Here is a 21,344-nt window from a genome sequence, read left to right as displayed (position 1 = left end):
GTCAACATGCCACTCTCCTAAAACCAACATCAAATACAGTCCCAACTCCCTAAATAATGCTAAAGAGCTCCCTTTGTCTGAAGTGGGTCCCATCTACAGATGTGCCCTTCAAAATGAACTTAAACTTCACTTTGTACATGAGTCCTTGCTTGGCCATACTTTCAAAGCAGTTTTCTGTTGCAGCTTGCTGACCCTCATAGTACTGCAGCTATTACATTTTCTTTATTCAACCAAGCAATTTGAACGTTCCTTGAGAAGAATATCCTGTTTTAGACACCTGTGAATTTGCAAAGGGCCAAGGGAGGAACAAGTTTTAGTTCCTACCTTTTACCTTCTCTGAAAGTCAAACTAAGTCATTAGAATCTTAACTCAGGGAAGGAAGATAGCTCGCCATTCTTGGGGAGGGGGGACAATGGTTGGATAGGGGGTGGGGCTGCCCACTCACCCTGCAACTGCATCTGACCTAGAGGAATGTTGCAAGGGGAACCAACTGTTCCTTCCACTGTGCAGGTATAGGTACTCAGACTTTCTCCTGATGTTGGATATGCTTTCCCTCTTCCGAGTCCTACAAAGTTGAATTACAGCTCATGTTGCAAAAGCTATGGGAAGATTTTCTTGGGCAAAGCCCTACTCTGTCATTTACCTATGACAGAATCTCATAGAGATCACTTAACTACAGGTCAAGGTGGAAGAAGAAAAAGTCCAGGTAAAAATGCTGTCCTTGGCACAGAAGTGGCTGCAGAATCTCAGTTCCAGTAACTACCATAGCCTAGTTCTCCTCTGTACTTCTGGGAGGGTTAAAGTCAGGAGTGAGAGTTCTGCTTCTCTTGGAAAGCCCATTGGCTTCCAGGAAGGTGAGGTTCAGTAAAAGAAGGAAGTCACGCACAGTGTCATCAGTTCTGGTAAATGGAAAAACATGCTATGTGGTGCAAGTTTGATTTCAGGAGGAAAATGAGCAAAAAATAGGGCTGGGTTAGGTCATGATTATAAATCAACCTGATACAAGGCAAGGTTCTTTCTCAGGAAGTTATGCCTATGGCCTCTCTGCACATCTATCTGCTGCCTTCTGCAGAACTACTTACCCAATACCTTACCCACCCACCCCCACACCCCCACAGGGAGAGCATGCAGGGAACAAAAAGGAACAAAGAGGGGGAGGAGAGAGGCCATCCATCAAAAGCCGTGCAACCTGGCAGAGAGCAGGATTGTGTCAGCAGGAGAAAGTGAAAAAAAGCCCAGGGAGGTATTTTTCAGCTGTTCTAGATGACTTTCCTTCAAGATAGGATTAGGCTCACTTTTTAACTATGAATTCAAGTTTTTACAGAGTGGAGAAAGAAAAAAATCTCCTGAGAATATTTCACTAGCATCTTCCCAGAAAAAATTTTAAACCTCTTTACAGTCCACTCTTCATTTTAGTCATGCCTTACGATGATAGCAACCACAATGAAAATGTCCCAGGCTTTCTGTAGGCCATGCATGCATAGGGTGAGAGTGAATGAGGCAGATTGGCAGGGAGAGGAGAGCAGAGAAACACAGAATGATGAGATGAAGGACAAAAATCCAAAGGCATGCACAACCTTAGAAGAGCTGACCCGTACATAGCATCCATGGAAAGTCATTAACAAGTTGCCTGACACAAAGCATCACTCAGTTCAGTTCAGCCCCTCAGTCATGTCTGACTCTTTGCAACGCCATGGACTGCAGCACACTAGGCCTCCCTGTCCATCACCAACTCCCGGAGTTTACCCAAACTCATGTCCATTGAGTTGGTGATACCATCCAACCATTTCACCCTCTCTTGTCCCCTTCGCCTCCCACCTTCAATCGAAGCATCACTAAATGTTAGCTAATCTCAAAGTTATTATTCTTGTTGTGGATGAGGGTGAGAGTGGGCATGAGGAATTAAATGAAAAGCACTACTACTTTCTACCTTTAAAAGAGGTACTATTTTCTACTTGCTGAACCAGGCTGAAAGTGCACAGAGACCTTCAGCAAGGCCAGCTCTAGACCAGAGCTGCTCAGATCCTAGTGTGTATATGAAGAACATCCAAAGTTAATATTATCAGCAAAATTAATACTAAGAAGGAAAGAATAAATTGTTTTTTAGAAAAGCAAATGATAAAAGAGTTCATCACCACTAAACAGGGCTTACAAGAAATGTTTCTTCAAGCTGAAAAGAAATGATGCCAATTAATAACAAGAACACATATGAAAGAATAAATCTCATTGGAAAAGTAAATATATAGTAAAGGTAGTGGGTTAATCTAAAGGCAAAAAGATATGACACTGAAAGATGAATGCTTTAGGTCAGTAGGTGCCCAATATGCTACTGGAGAAGAGTGGAGAAATAGATACAGAAAGAATGAAGAGACTAAGCCAAAGAAAAACCAATACCCAGCTGGGGGTGTGACTGGTGATGAAAGTAAAGTCCAGTGCTTAAAGAACAATATTGCATGGGAACCTGGAAGGTTAGGTCCATGAATCAAGGTAAATTGGAAGTGGTCAAACAGGAGATGGCAACAGTGAACCTTGACGACATTTTAGGAATCAGTGACCTAAAATGGACTGGAATGGGCGAATTTAACTCAGATGACCATTATATCTACTACTATGGGCAAGAATCCCTATAAGAAGAAATAGAGTAGCCCTCATAATCAACAGGAGAGTCTTAAATGCAGTATTTAGGTGCAGTCTCAAAAACGACAGAATGATCTTTGTTCATTTCCAAGGCAAATCATTCAATATCACAGTAATCCAAATCCATGCCCCAACCACTAACGCCAAAGAAGCTGAAGTTGAATAGTTCTATGATGACCTACAAGACTTTCTAGAACTAACACCAGAAAAAGATGTCCTTTTCATCATAGGGGACTGGAATGCAAAAGTAGGAAGTCAAGAGATACCTGGTATAACAGGCAGGTTTGGCCTTGGAGTATAAAAGGAAGCAGGGCAAGACTAACAGAGTTTTGCCATGAGAACACACTAGTCATACCAAACACCCTCTTCCAAAAACACAAGAGATGGCTCTACATCAAGAGATGGACATCAGAGGGTCAATACTGAAATCAGATTGATTGTATTCTTTGCAGCCAAGATGGAGAAGCTCTATACAGTCAGCAAAAACAAGACTGGGAGTTGACTCTGGCTCATATCATGAACTCCTTATTGCCAAATTCAGACTTAAATTGAAGAAAGTAGGGAAAATCTCTAGACCATTCAGGTATGACCTAAATCAAATCCCTTACAACTATACAGTGAAAGTGAAAAATAGGTTCAAGGGATTAGATTTGATAGACAGAGTGCCTGAAGAACTATGGATGGAGGTTCATGATATTGTACAGGATGTAGTGATCAAAACCATCCCCAAGAAAAAGAAATGCAAAAAAGCAAAATGGTTGTCTGAGGAGGCCTTACAAATAGCTGAAGAAAGAAGAGTCTCAAAAGGCAAAGGAGAAAAGGAAAGATATAACCATCTGAATGCAGAGTTCCAAAGAATAGCAAGGAGAGATAAGAAAGGCTTGCTAAGTGATCAATGCAAAGAAATAGAGGACAACAAGAGAATGGGAAAGACTAGAGATCTCTTCAAGAAAATTAGGGACACCATGGAACATTTCATGTAAAGATGGGCTCAATAAAGGATAGAAATGGTAGGGACCTAACAGAAGCAGAAGATACTAAGAAGAAGTGGCAAGATTATACATAAGAACTATACGAAAGAGATCTTCATGACCCAGATAACCATCATGGTGTGATCACTCACCTAGAGCCAGACATCCTGGAGTGGGAAGTCAAGTGGGCCTTCAAAAGCATCACTACGAACAAAGCTAGTGGAGGTGAGGGAATTCCAGCTGAGCTATTTCAAATTCTAAAAGAGGATGCTGTCAAAGCACTACACACAATACGCCAGCAAATTTGGAAAACTCAGCACTTGCCACAGGACTGGAAAAGGTCAGTTTTCATTCCAATCCCAAAGAAAGGCAATGCCAAAGAATCTTTGAACTATTGCACAATTGCACTCATCTCACATGCTAGCAAAGCAATGCTCAAAATTCTCCAAGCTAGCCTTCAATAGTACATGAACCATGAACTTCCAGATGTTCAAGCTGGATTTAGAAAAGGCAAAGGAACCAGAGCTCGAATTGCCAACATCATTGGATCATAGAAAAAGCAAGAGAATTCCAGAAAATCAACTACTTCTGCTTCATTAACTAGGCTTAAGTCTTAAATGTGTGGATCACAATAAACTGCGGAAAATTCTTCAAGAGATGGGAATACCAGACCACCTTACCTGCCTCCTGAGAAACCTGTATGCAGGTCAAGGAGCAGCAGTTAGAATCAGACATGGAACAATGGACTGTTTCAAAATTGAGCCACCTGATGCGAAGAACTGACTCATTTGAAAAGACCCTGATGCTGGGAAAGATTGAAGGTAGAGAGAGAAGGGGACAACAGAGGATGAAATGGTTGGATGGCATCACTGACTCAATGGACATGAGTTTGGGTAAACTTCAGGAGTTGCTGATGGACAGGGAGGCCTGGAGTGCTGCAGTCCATGGGTTTGCAAGGAGTTGGACACAACTGAGTGACTGAACTGAACGTCAAGGCTATATATTGTCACCCTGCTTATTTAACTGATATGCAGAGTACATCATGCTAAATGCTGGGCTGGATGAAGCACAAGCTGAAATCAAGATTGCTGGGAGAAATATAAATAATCTCGGATATGCAGAGGACACTGCCCTTACAGACAACCAAGAGAGACTAAAGAGCCTCTTGATGAAAGAGGAGAGTGAAAAAGCTGACTTAAAACTCAACATTCAAGAAAATGAAAATCATGACATCTGGTCCCATTGTTTCATGGCAAATAGATGGGGAAAAGTGGAAAAAGTGACAGATTTTATTTTCTTGGGTTCCAAAATCACTGCAGATGGTGATTGCAGCCATGAAATTAAAAGACGCTTGCTTCTTGGAAGAAAAGCTATGACCAACCTAGACAGTATATTAAAAAGCAGACATTACTTTACTGACAAAGGTCCATCTAGTCAAACCTATAGTTTGTCCAGTAGTTGTATATGGATGTGAGAGTTGGACCATAAAGAAAGCTGAGCACCAAAGAACTGATGCTTTTGAACTGTGGTGTTGGAGAAGACTCTTAAGAGTCCCTTAGACTGCAAGGAGATCCAACCAGTCCATCCTAAAGGAAATCAGTCTTGAATATTCACTGGAAGGACTGATGCTGAAGCTGAAACTCCAATACTTTGGCTACCTGTTGCAAAGAACTGACTCACTGGATAAGATCCTGATGCTGGGAAAGATTGAAGGCAGGAGGAGAAGGGGATGACGGAGGATGAGATAGTTGGATGGCATCACCAACTTGATGGACGTGAGTTTGAGCAAGCTCTGGGAGATGGTGATGGACAGCGAAGCCTGGCATGCTGCAGTTCATAGGTTCGCAAAGAGCTGGACATGGCTGAGTAACTAAACTCAGCTGAAGTTAATAGAGCAGACTGTGGAGTGAGATCCACCAGACCAGCGAACTTAATAACTCTACAGCCTAGAGCAATCCTCTCCCATTTTCCTCATCCATGAAATGGAGATAATATTGATACCTAATTTACAGGGTTTGAGGGAGAATTAAATTAATTCACACATGTAAAAAAATGAAAACAGTGCTTAACACACAATAAGCACTCAATATTATTATCCATTACTTTGCTAAATACTATTTTCTTATTTATTTATTTACTTGACTGTGCTAGGTCTTAGCTGGGTCACAGGATCTTTGATCTTTATTGCAGCCTGCAGGATCTTTTAGTTGTGGCATGTAGGATCTAGCTCCCTGACCAGGGATCAAACCCAGGCCCCCTGCATTGAGAGCAAGTTGCCTTAGCTCCTGGACCACCAGGGAAGTCCCTCATAGTTAATATTATCATTTTAACATGTACAGGGCTTATGTCTTCAATTGTATTATAAACTCCTTAAGAGCAGGTAGTCCTGCTGTTGAATAAATAAATTAGTAGGTGAGTGAATGGATTAAAAAGCAAATTGAGCTATGTACTTCCTCTAAGTGTTTTGTCAGACGAGATCAGGTGTATTCAGACCTTTAAGTATCTTATGTTAAAAGAATTTCACCTCCCTACCCCCACCCCCCAACCTTTGTAATAACTCCAGATTTTGAGAAGACCACAGAAGCAAAGGCAGGAAAGACTTGGAAACTAAGGAAAGTTTCTGGACCACTGTTGACCTCTTTTCTGGATTGGCAAGGTTTTTTCTACAAACACTGCCTTCTCCCTCTTCCACAAGGAATAATGTGAGCATAAAAGAGACAATGCATAAAGCAAATAAATAGAACAGATAATATCTGAAAGGTCAAAAATGATCATAGTTAAATCAAGTTTTAACTATATCCAATTCTTCTAGGAGACTAGTTTCCAGTCAATATTTATCAAATAAAGATATATTGAGGGGGGTTGAGGAAAAGGAATTGAGGTGGAAGATAAGGGTAATCATTTAGTGAATTTCAGACATATTAGTCACTTTCCAAGTCAACAGGATGTAAAGGTTTTACCTGTGCCTACTTCCAAGTAGAAAAACTCACTTCACAATTTATAAGACTAAATCATGCCTTCTGTTTGTTCACTCATTCATTCATCCTCTTATCAAATATTTATTGGATGAGTTTCATTTGCTATCGCTGTATGAGGTGCAATGAACAAAGCACAGCCCTGACCTCCAGTAGCCCAGGAGCAGAGCTAGCCTAGAAAAGAAGTATGGTAGTAGGGCCATGTCTGTCTAACAGTCCCCAGCACAGTGCCTGGCACACAGTAGGGACTCAAAGAGTATCTGTTTAATGACTAAAACGTAAGATGGAAATTACAGTAAGTTGACCTAAGTGTTTTGATAAGGCTTAGTACAGGATATCAGGGGCTTCCCAGGTGACTCAATAGTAAAGAATCCACCTGCAATGTAGGAAACATGTGTTCAGTCGGTGGATCAGTAAGATCCCCTGGAGAAGGAGATGACAACCCACTCCAGGATTCTGGCCGGGAGAATCCTACAGACAGAGGAACCTGACAGGGTCCACAGGGTCGCAAAAGAGTCAGACATGACTTAGCAACTAAACAACAATAATAACAACAGGATATCAGTAGAAGTCATTGGAGAACAAATCTATATCAGTGAGGCCAAGGAAGGTTTTCTAGAAAAGGTATCATATTAACTAAAATCCCAGGGAGTGACTTGAAGTAAGGTTGGTGAGTGTGGGTTTGGGGAGTAGTTTCTTGGGCTTCCCTGGTAGCTCAGATGGTAAAGAATCAGCCTGCAATTTGGGAGACCTGGGTCTGATCCCTGAGTCAGGAAGATCCTCTGGAGAAGGGCATGGCAACCCACTCCGCTATTTTTGCCTCGAGAATCTCATGGGCAGAGGAACGTGATGATCTACAGTCCATGAGGATGCAAAGAGTTGGACATGACTGAGCAACTAACCCTTTCACCTTCACTTCCATCCTAGGGACAGAGCACTCAGGTTCAAATCTCGATGCTGCACGCGCAGCTGCCTGTCATGGGGCAACATCCTATTCCTCTCTGTGCTACAGCTTCTCCATCCGCTTCCTTGAGTTGTTCTGAGGAGTTCATGAGTTAGCATTTTCAAAGTGACCACAGTTACATGTGCTGTTGAGTAAATACTACATAGGTATTTGTCAAATAAAAATCCTTTCGATAATTTCTTGAAACAATGGAGCTTGCATGGGCATGCTCTCCATTTCCGGTATCCATCTTGTATCACCTCCCTGTATGTTATGCTGTCTTCTGTTTTACATGACTAGTGCTTTATTACAGGACGTCGGCTCTCTCTTACCTTAAAAAATTCCCTCTACACCCCTGTGTCTTCTTCTGACTTCTGTCCCTTCCCCTCATGGCCACTTTCTGAGCAGATTGTGCTGGACCCTGTTCTGGGTCTTCAGAGTCTCACATCTCACTCATAACTTCACCTGCTGTAACCCCCAAATCCAGAGTGAAACTGCTCTCTCTAAAGTCCCTGATGATTTTCTAACAGCTGCATCCAATGAGCCTGGTTCAGGCCTGATCTCGTATTGGGTGGCTCTGTACCATCTGACACTTATTTATTTACAAGTGTCATTTATTTATAAGGTAAATCCATCCTTTTCTCTTTTCCCCAATTCTGCTGCCTTCAGGCCTCCTTCAGTCTCTCCAGTTACTGGCTCTACTTTTCTAGCCTTGAGGAATCCCCGGTCTCATTGAGATAGGCCTGGGATCTCCCAGACGCCGAGCTGCAATGGTTTAATTACAGATCAGCTTCCACTGGACAGAGAGAATCTTCCAGGTATGGCCTCTGCCTTGCTCTCTTGATTCCCCCAACACATGACTAAATGCCTAATACTTTACCTAAGAGGAACTCAATAAATGTTGGATGAATGGATAAAATAATAAATAGAACCCCAAAAAAGTATATTTATTTTCTAACCTGTCCAAAATACACTGCAACAAGTTATATGAAAGTCAGCAAATGCTGAGTCACTGCTTGAATGATGACTCACTAACTGATTGATTAACTCTTAAGCTCTGTGACTTCCCCTCTGATCAGCCACTGGACTTCTAATCCAGAAACGAGCCACGATTACTAGTCTTGATATCCCAAGCATTGCCATTCAACTTCAAAATGCTCTGAAATGTTGGGTTCCAATGACCGTATTGTATATTTGGGCAGGACCACTTTTCTCCACGACTCACTTCTGACTCATAAACAGAATTGGGATGTTTTTGTTTGCCCACTGGGCTTTATTTCCTGGATGCTTTCTTTTAAGAAAAATTCAAAGCATGGGATTATTTAAGGCAGGTAATGAACATGAGAAGGATAGGGTGTTATTTTTGGGACACAAACTTAACATAGAGATGTGTTTTCTAGAAGGTGCCAGGGTCATGGGGTGTATGATGTGAGCAGGAAGGAATCTGATGAGCACCCAGAGTAACTAACCCTCAGAACACAGAAGCGTGGAATTGATGCACTTGTTTATGGTAGCAGGAACCAAAGCTAAGGGACAGTCAGGGTATACAGGCTCAGAATCCAAACTAACGTGCCGCCTTCCACTCCTGTTTATTTTGCCTCCTCAAGGCATGGGCTAGGATGGGAACAAGAAGAAGCCAAGCCACCTGGCACACACATCCCAAATGACTCAGATGGGCAGCTCCAGAGGAACAATAAAGCAGAGCACGGAGGAGGGAGCAGAAGGTGAGGAAGGACAAAGCGTTGCCAGTGGAGGGCAAAGGGGTGAATTTACTTGGGCTGCCAAAGGTGATGCCTACTTTCCAGCTGCACCCCTATTACTCTGCATATTTCCACCTGAAAACCTGTGCTCCACCCAAGAACTACACTGAGCATGCCTGTGGGTTTCTATCTCATCTCTGAGGATGGAGAGAATATACAACCAACAGATGATGAGAAGAGAGAAGCAGATGGTGGCACATCCTCCTGACTACACTGTCACCCTGAGATTGTGGATGGCACAAAGGGAGGCAGTAACTGAAGAAGGGGATGAAGACAGGAAGGGCAGGGAGCGGTGTCAAGCAACACAGCTGCAATGTGATGAGGACACTCACACAGTCATGCTCAGAGAAAGCCCCTCTATGCTACCACCTGGAAGTGCGTCTCCTTTCCTGACCTGTGCCCGACACCTGGGTGACTTCAGCATCCTAACCCCTTGGGAGTCAGAGGCAGGCCCTGAACAGTGTGGGCCGCAGGGAGATGGCGATGCCTGAGCACCCAGAGCTGGAATCCAGGGAAAAGTCCAGGTCGTGTTAGCAGAGCTCTGTGGCCTTTATTTTCCCTCCTCCCTTCTGCTTCTCCTCTTTTTTGCTTCCTGAATGTGCTGCTGCATCAGAATCTGAGGCACTGTGACTTTTCAAGGCCTGAGTGTTCCCCATGAGCATGTCATTCTGGGCTCATGTGGGTGGAAAGCCATAGAAAGTAACGCAGTTCAGGCTGAAGGGAAACTCCCGCCATGCAGAGTTAGGTTCAGGGAAGAAAGGGCCATCTTAGGATGCCCTTAAGTGGCTGAAGGAAGGAGCTTGATGATAGTTTCCTTCTCAACCAGTAAGACCTTCTTGTGATTGCAGAGGTCTCACATGCTCAGGGCCATGTGTTTATTCATTATACAAAACATCAGCACATTCCTCAAAGACTACCCAGGCGCTACCAGATATAAGCAGTGGCCAAGCCCTAGCCTTCAACGAGCCCAGAGAAGCCCTTTTCATTTCAGTGGGTCAAAAATATAAAACCAAACTCTCATGCATTGCTGAGGAGTGCAAAATGGTGTAGCCACTTTGGAAAACAGTCTGTCAGTGCTTCAAAATGTGTAACACAGAGTTACCATATACAGTTGCACTCTGGAGCCTACCCAGCAGAAATAAAAACATAAGCCTCCTTGGGCAGTGTTCATAGCAGCACTATTTGTAATAGCCCAAAAGTGGAAGCCACTAAAATGTCCATCAACTGCAGAATGAATAAACAAAAAGGACATATATAAGGAATAGTATCCAGCAATAAAGAGGAATGAAGCTCTGATACATACTAAAACAAAGCAAACCTCAAGTGAAAGAAACCAGATTCAAGAGACCACACAGGGTAAGCCTGCTACCTGTGAATGAGTTCCCTTCTGAGACTTCACAAATCCAATTTGTTCACGTAAGTCCAACAAAGTTAGTCTAGCTACCAAATACAATCAGCTGTATAGTATAGATTTGTAATACTTTTCACACAAATAATACCTAAAAAAAACACACACACAAAAATAGAACATATTTAATCTCACAGCACAATACCTTGAAAAATATGCCAGGCATGTGAACTAACTTACGTGATTAGACATTCAAACACAAGTTCTCATCTTTGAAAGTTCTCAAGTTAAAGGTTCATATGTAGGGTACTTACTGTATTACATGGAATGACCAGAGTAGCCAAATCTACAGAGACAGAAAACAGTGGTTGTCTCTAGTTATTGTGTATTTGGGAAGAAGGGAAAGGAAATGGGGAGTGACTACTAATGAGTAAGGTGTTTCTTTTGGGTAGAATGAAAATGTTCTAAAATTAGATTGTAGTGACAGTGGCACAACTCTGTAAATATTCCAAAAAACATAAATTGTAGAGTTTGAACAGGTGAACTTTACAGCATAAAAGTTTTATCTCAAAATGCCATTAAAAGAAAAAAATATATAGTTGACATGGCCCAATGCAAGGGTTAGGGTCACCAACACTCCATGCATTCAAAAATCCATGTGCAACTTATAGTCAGCCCTCTGTATTCCCATCTCCTCCACATCTAGGTCTACATCCTCAGATTCAACAGCTCAAACTCACGTTGTTCAAGGGTCAGCTCTAAATAAATATAAACTCCATCTGGAATGTTTGTATCAAGAAACCATCAGGATTTGGTTTTTTGCAGGAACTTTCTGGGAAGTTTTGTGTTTGCTTCAATAAAAGGAGTTTCCCTACCCCTGATACTGTCAGTCTCTCTGTAGGCATTACCCTGGATAGCGTAGAACTAGAAAGCAAAGCAAAAGAGGATTGTGGAAGACGCACAGCACGCAGGAAGAGTCCTGGATACCAGGGGCTGGCAAACTATGGCCCGCAGCCAAAATCAGCTCTGCCACTTGTCCTCATAAATAAAGTTTTATTGAAACACAGCTCTACTCATTCATTTACATATTGTTTATCTGTACTGCGCTGCTTGCACATTCTAGGAACAGAATAGTTTCGATGGAGACTGTGCAACCTGCAAAGTTTAAATTATTTACTGAATTCTTGCGCCTTTAAAGAAAAAGGCACTTTTTTGCTGACACTTCTCGAGACTCACGTGTCCACTTAAGTCTTAAGTCATGGTCCACACACTAGTAGCAGCAGCACCAAGGAGCCTGTTAGAAATGCAGAATCTCAGGTTCCCCCAGACCTTGTGTTAGTTAGTTGCATTAGTGAAAGAAGCAGATGTCAAGATGGAGTTCAATATACATGGACTTTATTAGGAGAGATGACTAGGAGAGAAAACAGGGAGGAAGCCCGAAAAGGCCAGGAGAGCCATCAGTCCATGATGCACGTCTGACCTCGAGGGAAGGAAAGAGAGGAGAAAGATCGGGTGGAAGCATTGTAAACTGCTATATGGTCTAAAGCATGATCTGCAAGGCCCTCATGAATCCTCAAGGCAGAGTCGGCTGTCAGAGGAGTCCTGAACCTCTCAGAAACTGGTTTTTCTTTATCCCTGCTGCACCAAGGTGTCCGGCTTTAGTGCGCATCAGTGATAAATTCATAGCGCAGCACCTCTGGTCCTTCAGAAAGGAAATGGGCTGTACTGGGCATTCTCATTGCATCTGCAGCAAGGTGTATTCCCATAGCAGTGAGATAATTTTGAGAAGAATTGTAGGGGATCTCTATGCACATTTAAGTTTGAGAAGCAATACTCAAGGGCAGGAGTTAGCAAACTTTCTACAAAGGGCCACACAGTACATATTTTAGGCTCTGTGGGCCATATCTTCTCTGTTGCAACTACTCAACTCTGCCATTCAAAGTAGGAGCAGCCACAGAGAACACATAACCAATTGGGTGTGGCTGGGTTCTAATAAAACTTTTTTTATAAAAACAGACTTTTGCTTTGGACAAGATGCAGCCCATGGGCCAGAGTACACCAACCTCTGCTTTGGAGTTATGGAGTTTAAACTTTTTAGAAGCAACTAAACACTTTTGGGGGGCGGGGGTGGGAGGGTGGGCTTCCCTGGTGGCTCAGACGGTAAAGAGTGGGCTTCCCTGGTGGCTCAGACGGTAAAGAATCTGCCTGCAATGAGAGAGACCTAGGTTCGATCCCTGGATTGGGAAGATCCCCTGGAGGAGGGCATGGCAACCCACTCCAGTGTTCTTGCCTGGAGAATCCCCATGGATAGAGGAGCCTGGCAGGCTACACCAGGCCTGTGGCCCACGCCAGGCCACAAAGAGTCAGACACGACTGAGTGGCTAAGCACAGCAGAAACTCTTTTTTCACATGAAACAGGTAAGAGAGGGGCTGCCCCTCTTGATGGTGGGCAGGAAGCCCCGTGTCCAACAGTTCCCCTCAAAAACCACTGAGACACCTCTGCAGGCAACAAAAGCAGAATCTGAAAGTCATTGCCCTGGTTCCCCACAAAGAGCCTCGAGTTACAGAAAGTTTCTCTCACACTTTTCTCATTCCTAGTGGGCATCGGCGACCTAACTTTCTACTTCATTCATTCTACAAACATAGCTGACAGTCTAACACGGTGCTAGGTACTTAGGGACGACGAAAGTGAATCAGACACGCATTTGGCTCCTGGGGAAGTTTCAGTAAAGAAAAACAAGACCTGTATAGAACTACGGCAGCAGGGAGCAATGTGTACCCCAGGAAGTCACAGGTCAAGGACTGTGGAGACGGAGAAGTAGAGGAGATCATTTCCACACAGGGAATCCAGAAGATTCCGTGGACAAGGGTCAGGGAGCTGTGAAAGGAGGGGGCAGCCTGACCATCTTTTTTCCTTCTAAAACCAGACAATGCCTCTCTTCTGGACGACCACACCTCCACAGGATAGACTCTTCTGCACACAGATGCTAACTTACGACCATCAGGGCGCATGGCTTGCCCACACAAGCAGACTCATGGATCCCATTCCCATCACAGTGGGCATACCACCCCCAGAGACCAACAACCTCGCGTCCACAGTTCTTTCACGCAGGGTTACTGTGACTTCACTGCATGTCTGGGGCAAGATCAAGGAGCAGAACTAAGTGAGAATAAAATGGGCAATTCCTCAGGGCCCCACAAGGGCAAACACTCTGACCTTGACCACCAGTGCAGTGTAGGAAGAGGCAGCTGAGGAGGAGGGTAATGGAAACCTTATCTTCACAGGAGCCCTGGGAAAGGTATGGACGTGGTGCTTCACACGTTACTGAGCCCTGCTGGATACTAGGGGAGGCAGCACACATGGCCTTCCTTTTATGTTCTCTTTACCTCTCTGTGGATACTTCCGTGTGTCAATCTGCCTTCTGCGAAGCTCCACACCCCATATCAACAAAACTCCTCACCCTGGGGCTGCTGCTCCCTTACTGAGAGAAGGGGATGTTACAGTGTCCTTTGAAATCTCATTTCTCTGGGGTCGTTCAAAACAAAAAAGCTATCCATATGCCTTAAACAAGGTCAGCAAATGCTGACCTTCCTACCAGGAAATCCAGAGACCTTTGAAACTTACATGAAGTATGTGACAGGAGCATATTGCTAAAAAGTGAGCAGAGCTTCCATCATATTCCCAAAAGGGTGCATGACCCCAAAAAGCCTTGGACCATTGTTCACTGTACTAAATAGTATAGCCAAGGCTAAAAAAAAAGATTAAAAAAAGTCTTTTCAAGCCACTGCCTCAATAGCATTCTCAATCATCTTGAGACCATCTTGAAAAAAAAAAAAAACAAACCAACCCTATTTACCACCATTCCTGCTGGACAGATGAGCAAGTTAAATTCTTAAGAAATTAATACCCTATCTAAGAAAAGATTACAGGTTGGCAGGTTAGCACTGCTGTTAGCAATGATCACCTTCTGCTGTTAATACCACTTCATAAATGAATTTTACAGTCAAGTCTGTGTTGGGCAGTTTACATATGTGACTTCTTTAAATACTATAACAACTCTTTGAGATATTTTCTCATTTCTCCATGTGAGGAAACCAAAGCTCAGAAAAGTTGAATGGATTGCCACAGATCCCAGCACTGATAAGTGTCAGATGGAATCTGATTCCAGGTCTGACTCCCAAATTCTGCCCTGGGATCTCTTCCTCAACCTGGATCCTCAGAGAAGGAAAACTCATCTTCGAGTCAGGGACAGTTTCTTAGACATCTTTGTATTCCCCCACAGAGCCTTGCCCTGCTTTGCATGGCAAAGCACTCAATAAATATTTGTTGAATGAAGAAGCGTGGGCTTGGGCTCCAGTCCCGCCATGGACTTACTGACTCAGCCTCCGGCCACTTGGAGTTGCAGGTGGTTAGTCAGCTGGGCAACTTCAGGGAACATTTGCAATCAATTACGGGTGAGGAGGAACCTATTAGAAGTTCCTCTTCTGTGTGTGTTGGGGTGGAAGGAGAGGAAAGGAAGTTGAGAAGGAGGGAAAGAGGATGGTCTCAGGGTTGGGTGCTGGAGCTTAAAGATTTCACACCAGGATAGGACAGCATTTGACTTATGTCCACAGCTGAGTTCCAACAGCCCGTCCAAATGGGCTGCTGACCCCAGGCTACTCCTCGGTGGCCACAAATCCCTGAATTGCCAGACCCCTGATCTTTATGGAGGCCTGACACTGGAGCAGCCACACACAGTCGTCTCCTGCTTGCCGGGCGTCAGAGCTACAGGAGATTGGCAACGTCAGAAGATCTAAGCTGCGGGGGGGCCCGTCGCTCCCCCTCCAGGGGCCAGAGAGAAGCTAAACACCTACAGCCTGTGAGGCCCACATTGTCCTCTCAGCCCTAAATGAAAGTATTCCAGCAATCCACCCGGAATCCAAAAACTTCCTATTTTGGAAGCATGTGGGAGTTAGGGGTGGAGGGGAGGGAGGTAACTCGAGTTGATTTTGTTTTCTTTACAGTTGTTACAAGTGCCGGTTAGTCAAAACCCAAAGAATGCCACTTGAGCCCTTTCACATGGGCCCTGCAAAGAGACTTGTATGAAGCCGACCCTCAGGGATGCCTACCAACACGCTCTGGGAGGGGATGACCAAATACCTCCCAGAGGCCTGGGAAGGGACAGTCCTCAGACTGCATTCCCCACTACTTGGCTTCCAAGGCACCGCCTACTCTCCTGTGCACGAAGCAACACTGCCACCTAGTGCTCTGTGTAGGAAGTATTCTCTGAGGCCTCCTGTCTAGGGCCGCGGGCGGAGGGGGAGGGGGTGTTGGTTGTCGGGGTAGGGGTAGGGGATGGTTTCTTTACCACGGCTAGGGCAACTGAATCACTTGATATCTCTGCCGAGGAGAAAATGCCCCGAGTTTGGCAGGTGGAGAATGGAGAAAACTGGGCCTAGGTTAAGTAGGTAGAACCTGAGTTTTGAGAGCTGTTAGAAAAGAGTGTGGGAGCCAAGTGTTGTAGCATCTTGGGTTATCCTCAGCGGGGCAGCAGAACTCCCGGGGTTGAATTGTGTTTACCTCTCAGGAGCACAGTTCAGCTGTGGTCATTCTGCAACAGCTGAAGGCCAACCATCCCAGGAACAGGCTGCTGCTGCTGCTAAGTCACGTCAGTCGTGTCCGACTCTGTGCGACCCCATAGAGGGCAGCCCACCAGGCTCCCCCATCCCTGGGATTCTCCAGGCAAGAACACTGGAGTGGGTTGCCATTTCCTTCTCCAATGCAGGAAAGTGAAAAGTGAAAGTGAAGTCGCTCAGTCGTATCTGACCCTCAGCGACCCCATGGACTGCAGCCTTCCAGGCTCCTCCGTCCATGGGATTTTCCAGGCAAGAGTACTGGAGTGGGGTGCCATTGCCTTCTCCACCAGGAACAGGCAGGTACCGGCTAAAAGGACCAGGGCTAGGGTCAGAGAGTGAAGATGGGCTGATCTGTTGGTAGGCGTGAGTAGATGAGCAAATCGGAGACTTTTATTCCTGGGGGTGACTACCCTTGGCCCTTCATGGTTCTCAGCCCAGGGGGCCCCAGGGAGAGCATATGGAGCTGACCACAGCAAGTCAACAAGGATGCTTATGTCCTGGGAACCCAGTTGCTAGAATCCTGAAGAACGAAGGCTGGGTTCTCAGCCCCTATCTCTCCCAGACTTTTACCCTAAATCTTTTCTGAATATTTTCTGAGGTGCACAAATCTGAACAAAGATACAGGGTGAGAGGTGAAGAGGAGACAGACCTGAGTATTCTCTGCCCTCCGTCTTTCTGGTGTGGACCTACAGGGGACATGCCAGCACAGCTCCGGGAATGCTTTGATTTGAAGAGAAAGAAACCTCAGAGGCTAGACTGTCTGCGAAAGATTTCCTGCCTAATTTTACATGCGAGAAGGCAATGGCAACCCACTCCAGCGTTCTTGCCTGGAGAATCCCAGGGACTGGGGAGCCTGGTGGGCTGCCATCTCTGGGGTCGCACAGAGTCAGACACGACTGAAGCAACTTAGCAGCAGCAGCAGGGAGGTGGCAAGGGCTCAGATGGGCACCTTGGAGAAGGAGTTGAGTAAGCGCTGTGGCAAGGTGGGGGGGGGCAGGGGGCAGTGGAGGTGGGCATGGGAGGGAGATGTATGGGCTGGCGGGGGAGGGGTGGTGCATTAAGGAAAGCTGTGTGTGTGCATGCTCACTTGCTTCAGTCTTGTCTGGCTCTTTGTGACCCTATAGACTGTAGCCCACCAGGCTTCTCTGTTCATGGGATTCTCCAGACAAGAATACTGAAGTGGGTTGCCATGCCCTCCTCCAGGGGATCTTCCCAACCCAGGGATTGAACACGTGTCTCCTGATTCTCCAGCACTGCAGGCTGATTCTCTTACCCACTGAGCCACTTAGGAAGCCTTATGCTGCTACTGCTGCTGCTAAGTCACTTCAGTCGTGTCCGACTCTGTGCGACCCCATAGAGGGCAGCCCTATAACTGGAACCAAATCCTGACCCTGTTCTCCTCTCTTCAGAGAATGAGAACAGAAGGATCCAGAAGGTTCAGGAACAGGGGTCAGGTACCCACTGTCCAGAAACTGTTCCCTCAGGTCTGAATTTTAACAACTCAGACCACTGGTTTCTTAGAGCCTCCCTCCTATATTCCTGCTGGATCTTTCTCTGATTCTTCAGAGCCAGGGAACTGATCCCAGGTCCCTGTGCTGCTACTGCCAGAGGAGGGGTAAGTGGAGTCGTGGTCTAGACGGCAAGCACACGTTTCCCTGGCAGATGGGTACTAGGAAGCGAGATTAGGCAGCAAGAAGATGTCATCTGGGAAAAACTGTGAAGCTGCCAACTCCGATCAGATAATCATCTCATTATTTCTTCCATTTGGCCTCAGAATAAGGATTTCCTTCTACTCTTTCTCTGCCCCAACCTATAATCCAGCCCAGCCCCTTCTCTATCCTCTCCCTTCACCCCCTTTCCCACCCCAAAATAAAATCAAGCAAAACCACAAGAGTCTAGAGTGCTCAGTGTCTGGGAATCCCAGCTTCCAAAAGAGAAATTACAGCCAAAGAGAGGGGAAGACAGCGTGTCCGGAAGGGATGTTCCAGCAACACACCATCGCAAGAGGCTCCCTCCTTCCAGATTTCTTTCTCTGGTCTAAAACTTATTTGCAGGCTCCCGGCAGCCTGAGAAGTCTTTAATATGGGGAGCTGTCAAGCCCCTTCAGGGGTTCTGGAGTTCCGCTCCCTGTCTGCCCCAGGCACACCTCTCACGACTTTGGTTTCCCCATCCATGTCATGGGACTGGCAAGCATCAAAGGGTGTTGTGCACAATCCAGATTAATAAAATGAAAGTGGTTCTACTATGTACCTAGCTTTGTGTGAGGTTCTGTCCTGGGGTGGGGGCTCTAAAGGGATACAGAGACACTGAATGATCGTGTATCACTTCTAATCCCTTACCCACTCCTTGCTTGAAACCAATCGCCCCCAACTGCCCCCCCCCACCCCCATTAAGGCAAGGGAGACAGTTATTCCTAATCCCACTCTTTTCTTTGTCCTTCTGGGTGACTTTCCATGAAAGCCAAGATCCGGGTATACTGTAAAGTAAATGTGGAGAGTGTTCCCAAACATTGTTCCTGATTAAGACCATAGAATTATACAAGGTGCATTTCTGGTCCCTTTTACAACAGCCCAGGTTAGAAACCAGGGTCCTGGCTTGTGAGTGCCCACCTTTTCCAGCAGACCTGCTAGTCCCAGGCTGGGCACGTGATTTTTAGGACAAAACAAGGGGGACTCCAGGACCTGCTCAAGGTAGTAGCTTTCTGCTACATTCCAGGGCTACTCGAAGAAAAGGAAACCAACCAGGACCCATTGGCTATGTACCCGGCAGCCTTGTTTCCTCACTACCTAGTCCAGCCCAGGCATGACTCACTGCCCAGGTCTGTACACTTTCATGTAGTTTCAGAGCTGCCTGGGTTTCTCACACTGAACTATGAGAAATCGAGTGTGACACCTCTTCCCCACTGACAAAGAACCAGATATCTTCCCCTTTAAAGAGGGATGAGAAAGTGAGCAGGAGGTCTCCTAAGTGCCATCACAATGTATAGAGCACAGGAGATCAATACAAGGGGCAAGTGCTCTTGTGGTTATAGGGTCATTAACGCAGATGTCTGGGATTCTGCTGCGCAGATGAATAGAGGCCCTTCCCCCCCTCTGCCTGGCCAGCCCTCCCTGACTCTTCTGCTCTGCCCCTTTCCCCTCCTTGCCCCCGATGTCTAACCTCACCAAAACCAGAAGCCAGCCCTACCCCACAGACTACGGAAAGCCCAGGAGTGGGTGATTACCTGCGATGATGGCTGGGCTGTTCTGTCCTCCCTCCGGCTTCACCCAGGCTTCCACTGTGAACGCCTCCCGGGGAATGTCAGCCAGCACTTCTGGACGCAGCAGCAGCGGCTCCCGCCTCCCAGAGAAGTACAAGACAGGCAGTCCTCCTTGGGGGCTCACAGTCTCGGTCTCTGCTTCCCAGGAGGGGTCCCCTCCACCATTCCGGATGCCACCCTCTGATGGGCCGGTTCGATCCCTAGGCGTGAGGGGATGCTTAGGCCACGGCTGGAAGTGCTGGGGCGCAAACTCAGGGTCTCCCCGCAGGCCTCCTGCCTGTCCCTTCACCACCTGGCGCCGACGCCTGGTCTTGGTCCGGCCCTTCCTTTGGGTGTCTGGTCCGGATTCCTTTGGGCATGGGAAGCTGGTGATCACAGTGGCAGCCAAGGCTGTGCCTTCTGGAGTCCCAGCCTCACCTAGAGGCTCCTTGGATCCTCCATCACCAAGATAAGTGTCATCATCTCCCAGTAGCTCCGACTGCCCAATAGTACTGTCCCCTCCCCACGGAGCAGCTGGCTGCTCAGCCTCACTCCTCTTTCTTGCACTTGCAGTTGGGTCTGGGGGCACAGAGCTCACAACCATTCCCCCGGCATCCGGCTCACTGCATCTTACATGGGCCCTTCCCTGATCTCCTGCAGGGTAGGGCCTCAGGTAGTCCCCAGGCAGGCTGGGATAGACCCCAAAGAGGTGATGCTGAGGAGCAACTCTGGGCCTTCGAACCTTGGCCCCCAGCCAACAGCGCTCTCCTTCCGACAGCACCTGGTTCAGGTACCCTCTTTGGGCCAAGGATCTCTTGCGCGTCCAGCCCAGCTCTGAGCTGACAGTACTGAGCGCCCACCCAGCCAGGACTACCAGGCTTACCCTCAGAATCTTGAAGCACATCATACCTCCCCCCGGCTCTTTATACAGCACCAGAAGTCAGCTTCTGGGTACCACACCGGGGTGATGGGGATAAGAGGAAGAGACAGCTAGCTGTGGATTCACTGTCCCCTGGCAAATTGTTTTGTTCAGGGACCAGACTTTTCAAGCAGCCCCCAAAGAGCACCTCTCCTGGCTGCCTGCGCTGGGTGCTGTGACTGCGTAGCCTCTGTCCCTCAGCCTCTCCCTATATATGTCTCTTGACCTCTCTCTCTCTCCCCTTGCTCTAGTTCAGTCCTTGAAGAATGAAGTCCATTTCTCTGGGTTCCTTTGAATTTCTTCCAGAGAGCTCAGGTTTCTTTCTTTTTCTTTTTTTCCCCCCTTCTTCAATAGCTCCTCCCCTTGTTGATACTAGAAGGGGGACACGTGGGCAGGAGCCAAATCTTCTCAAATACACATTTGCGCACACACATACCACTCACTACCTGAAGTTATTAAAAAGAATCTTAGCCTCCAGTGTTCTCTTCTTTATCCTCCTTCCTTCCCTAGGAGTTACCTTTTCTTTGTTGTCTTTAACCTCAAATACATTCACCTTCCAACAAATTGCTAGAAAAACTGGTATACAGAGACACAAATTTGATGCTTACTATCTAAAAAGGCAAAAAAAAAAAAAAAAAAAAGAACCTAGGGGACACAAAAAATGCCAGCCAGTACTTAGCCTTCACTTCCAGATGTCCTCCTCAGCCAGTTCCCCATCCAGCCTCCAGTCTGCCTGTGCAGGTCAGAATGTGTCCCTCAGCTCTGTGCCTGGGGTTGGTGAGTGTTGAAGGTTGCTTTTAATCCCCTTCCAACTTGTTGGTGTGTGGCAAGTCTCCGTAAAGTTATCCTCTGGGCTGCCAGTCTGGAGTCCTAATAACCTTATGAGCCTGAGAGCCCTTGACTTCACCTTCTGGGAGTCTTGTGGGTCCCTGGGAAG

General features: G+C 46.3%; 1 protein-coding gene across 1 annotated transcript in view; it reads right to left on the bottom strand.

Moving 5' to 3' along the window:
* The window catches only part of PAPPA2 (pappalysin 2), a 356,164-nt gene that overhangs the window by 298,892 nt on the left and 35,928 nt on the right, over positions 1-21,344 (bottom strand). The window contains exon 3 of the mRNA XM_060396631.1: positions 19,474-21,336. Within this exon, the coding sequence (XP_060252614.1) occupies positions 19,474-20,395 (922 nt within the window). The 5' untranslated portion in view covers positions 20,396-21,336. The remainder of the gene's footprint in view (positions 1-19,473; positions 21,337-21,344) is intronic.

Source organism: Ovis aries, chromosome 12 (assembly GCF_016772045.2).
Source record: "Ovis aries strain OAR_USU_Benz2616 breed Rambouillet chromosome 12, ARS-UI_Ramb_v3.0, whole genome shotgun sequence".
NCBI classification, from domain to species: Eukaryota; Metazoa; Chordata; class Mammalia; order Artiodactyla; family Bovidae; genus Ovis; species Ovis aries.
This window is presented reverse-complemented; position numbering and strand designations above follow the sequence as displayed.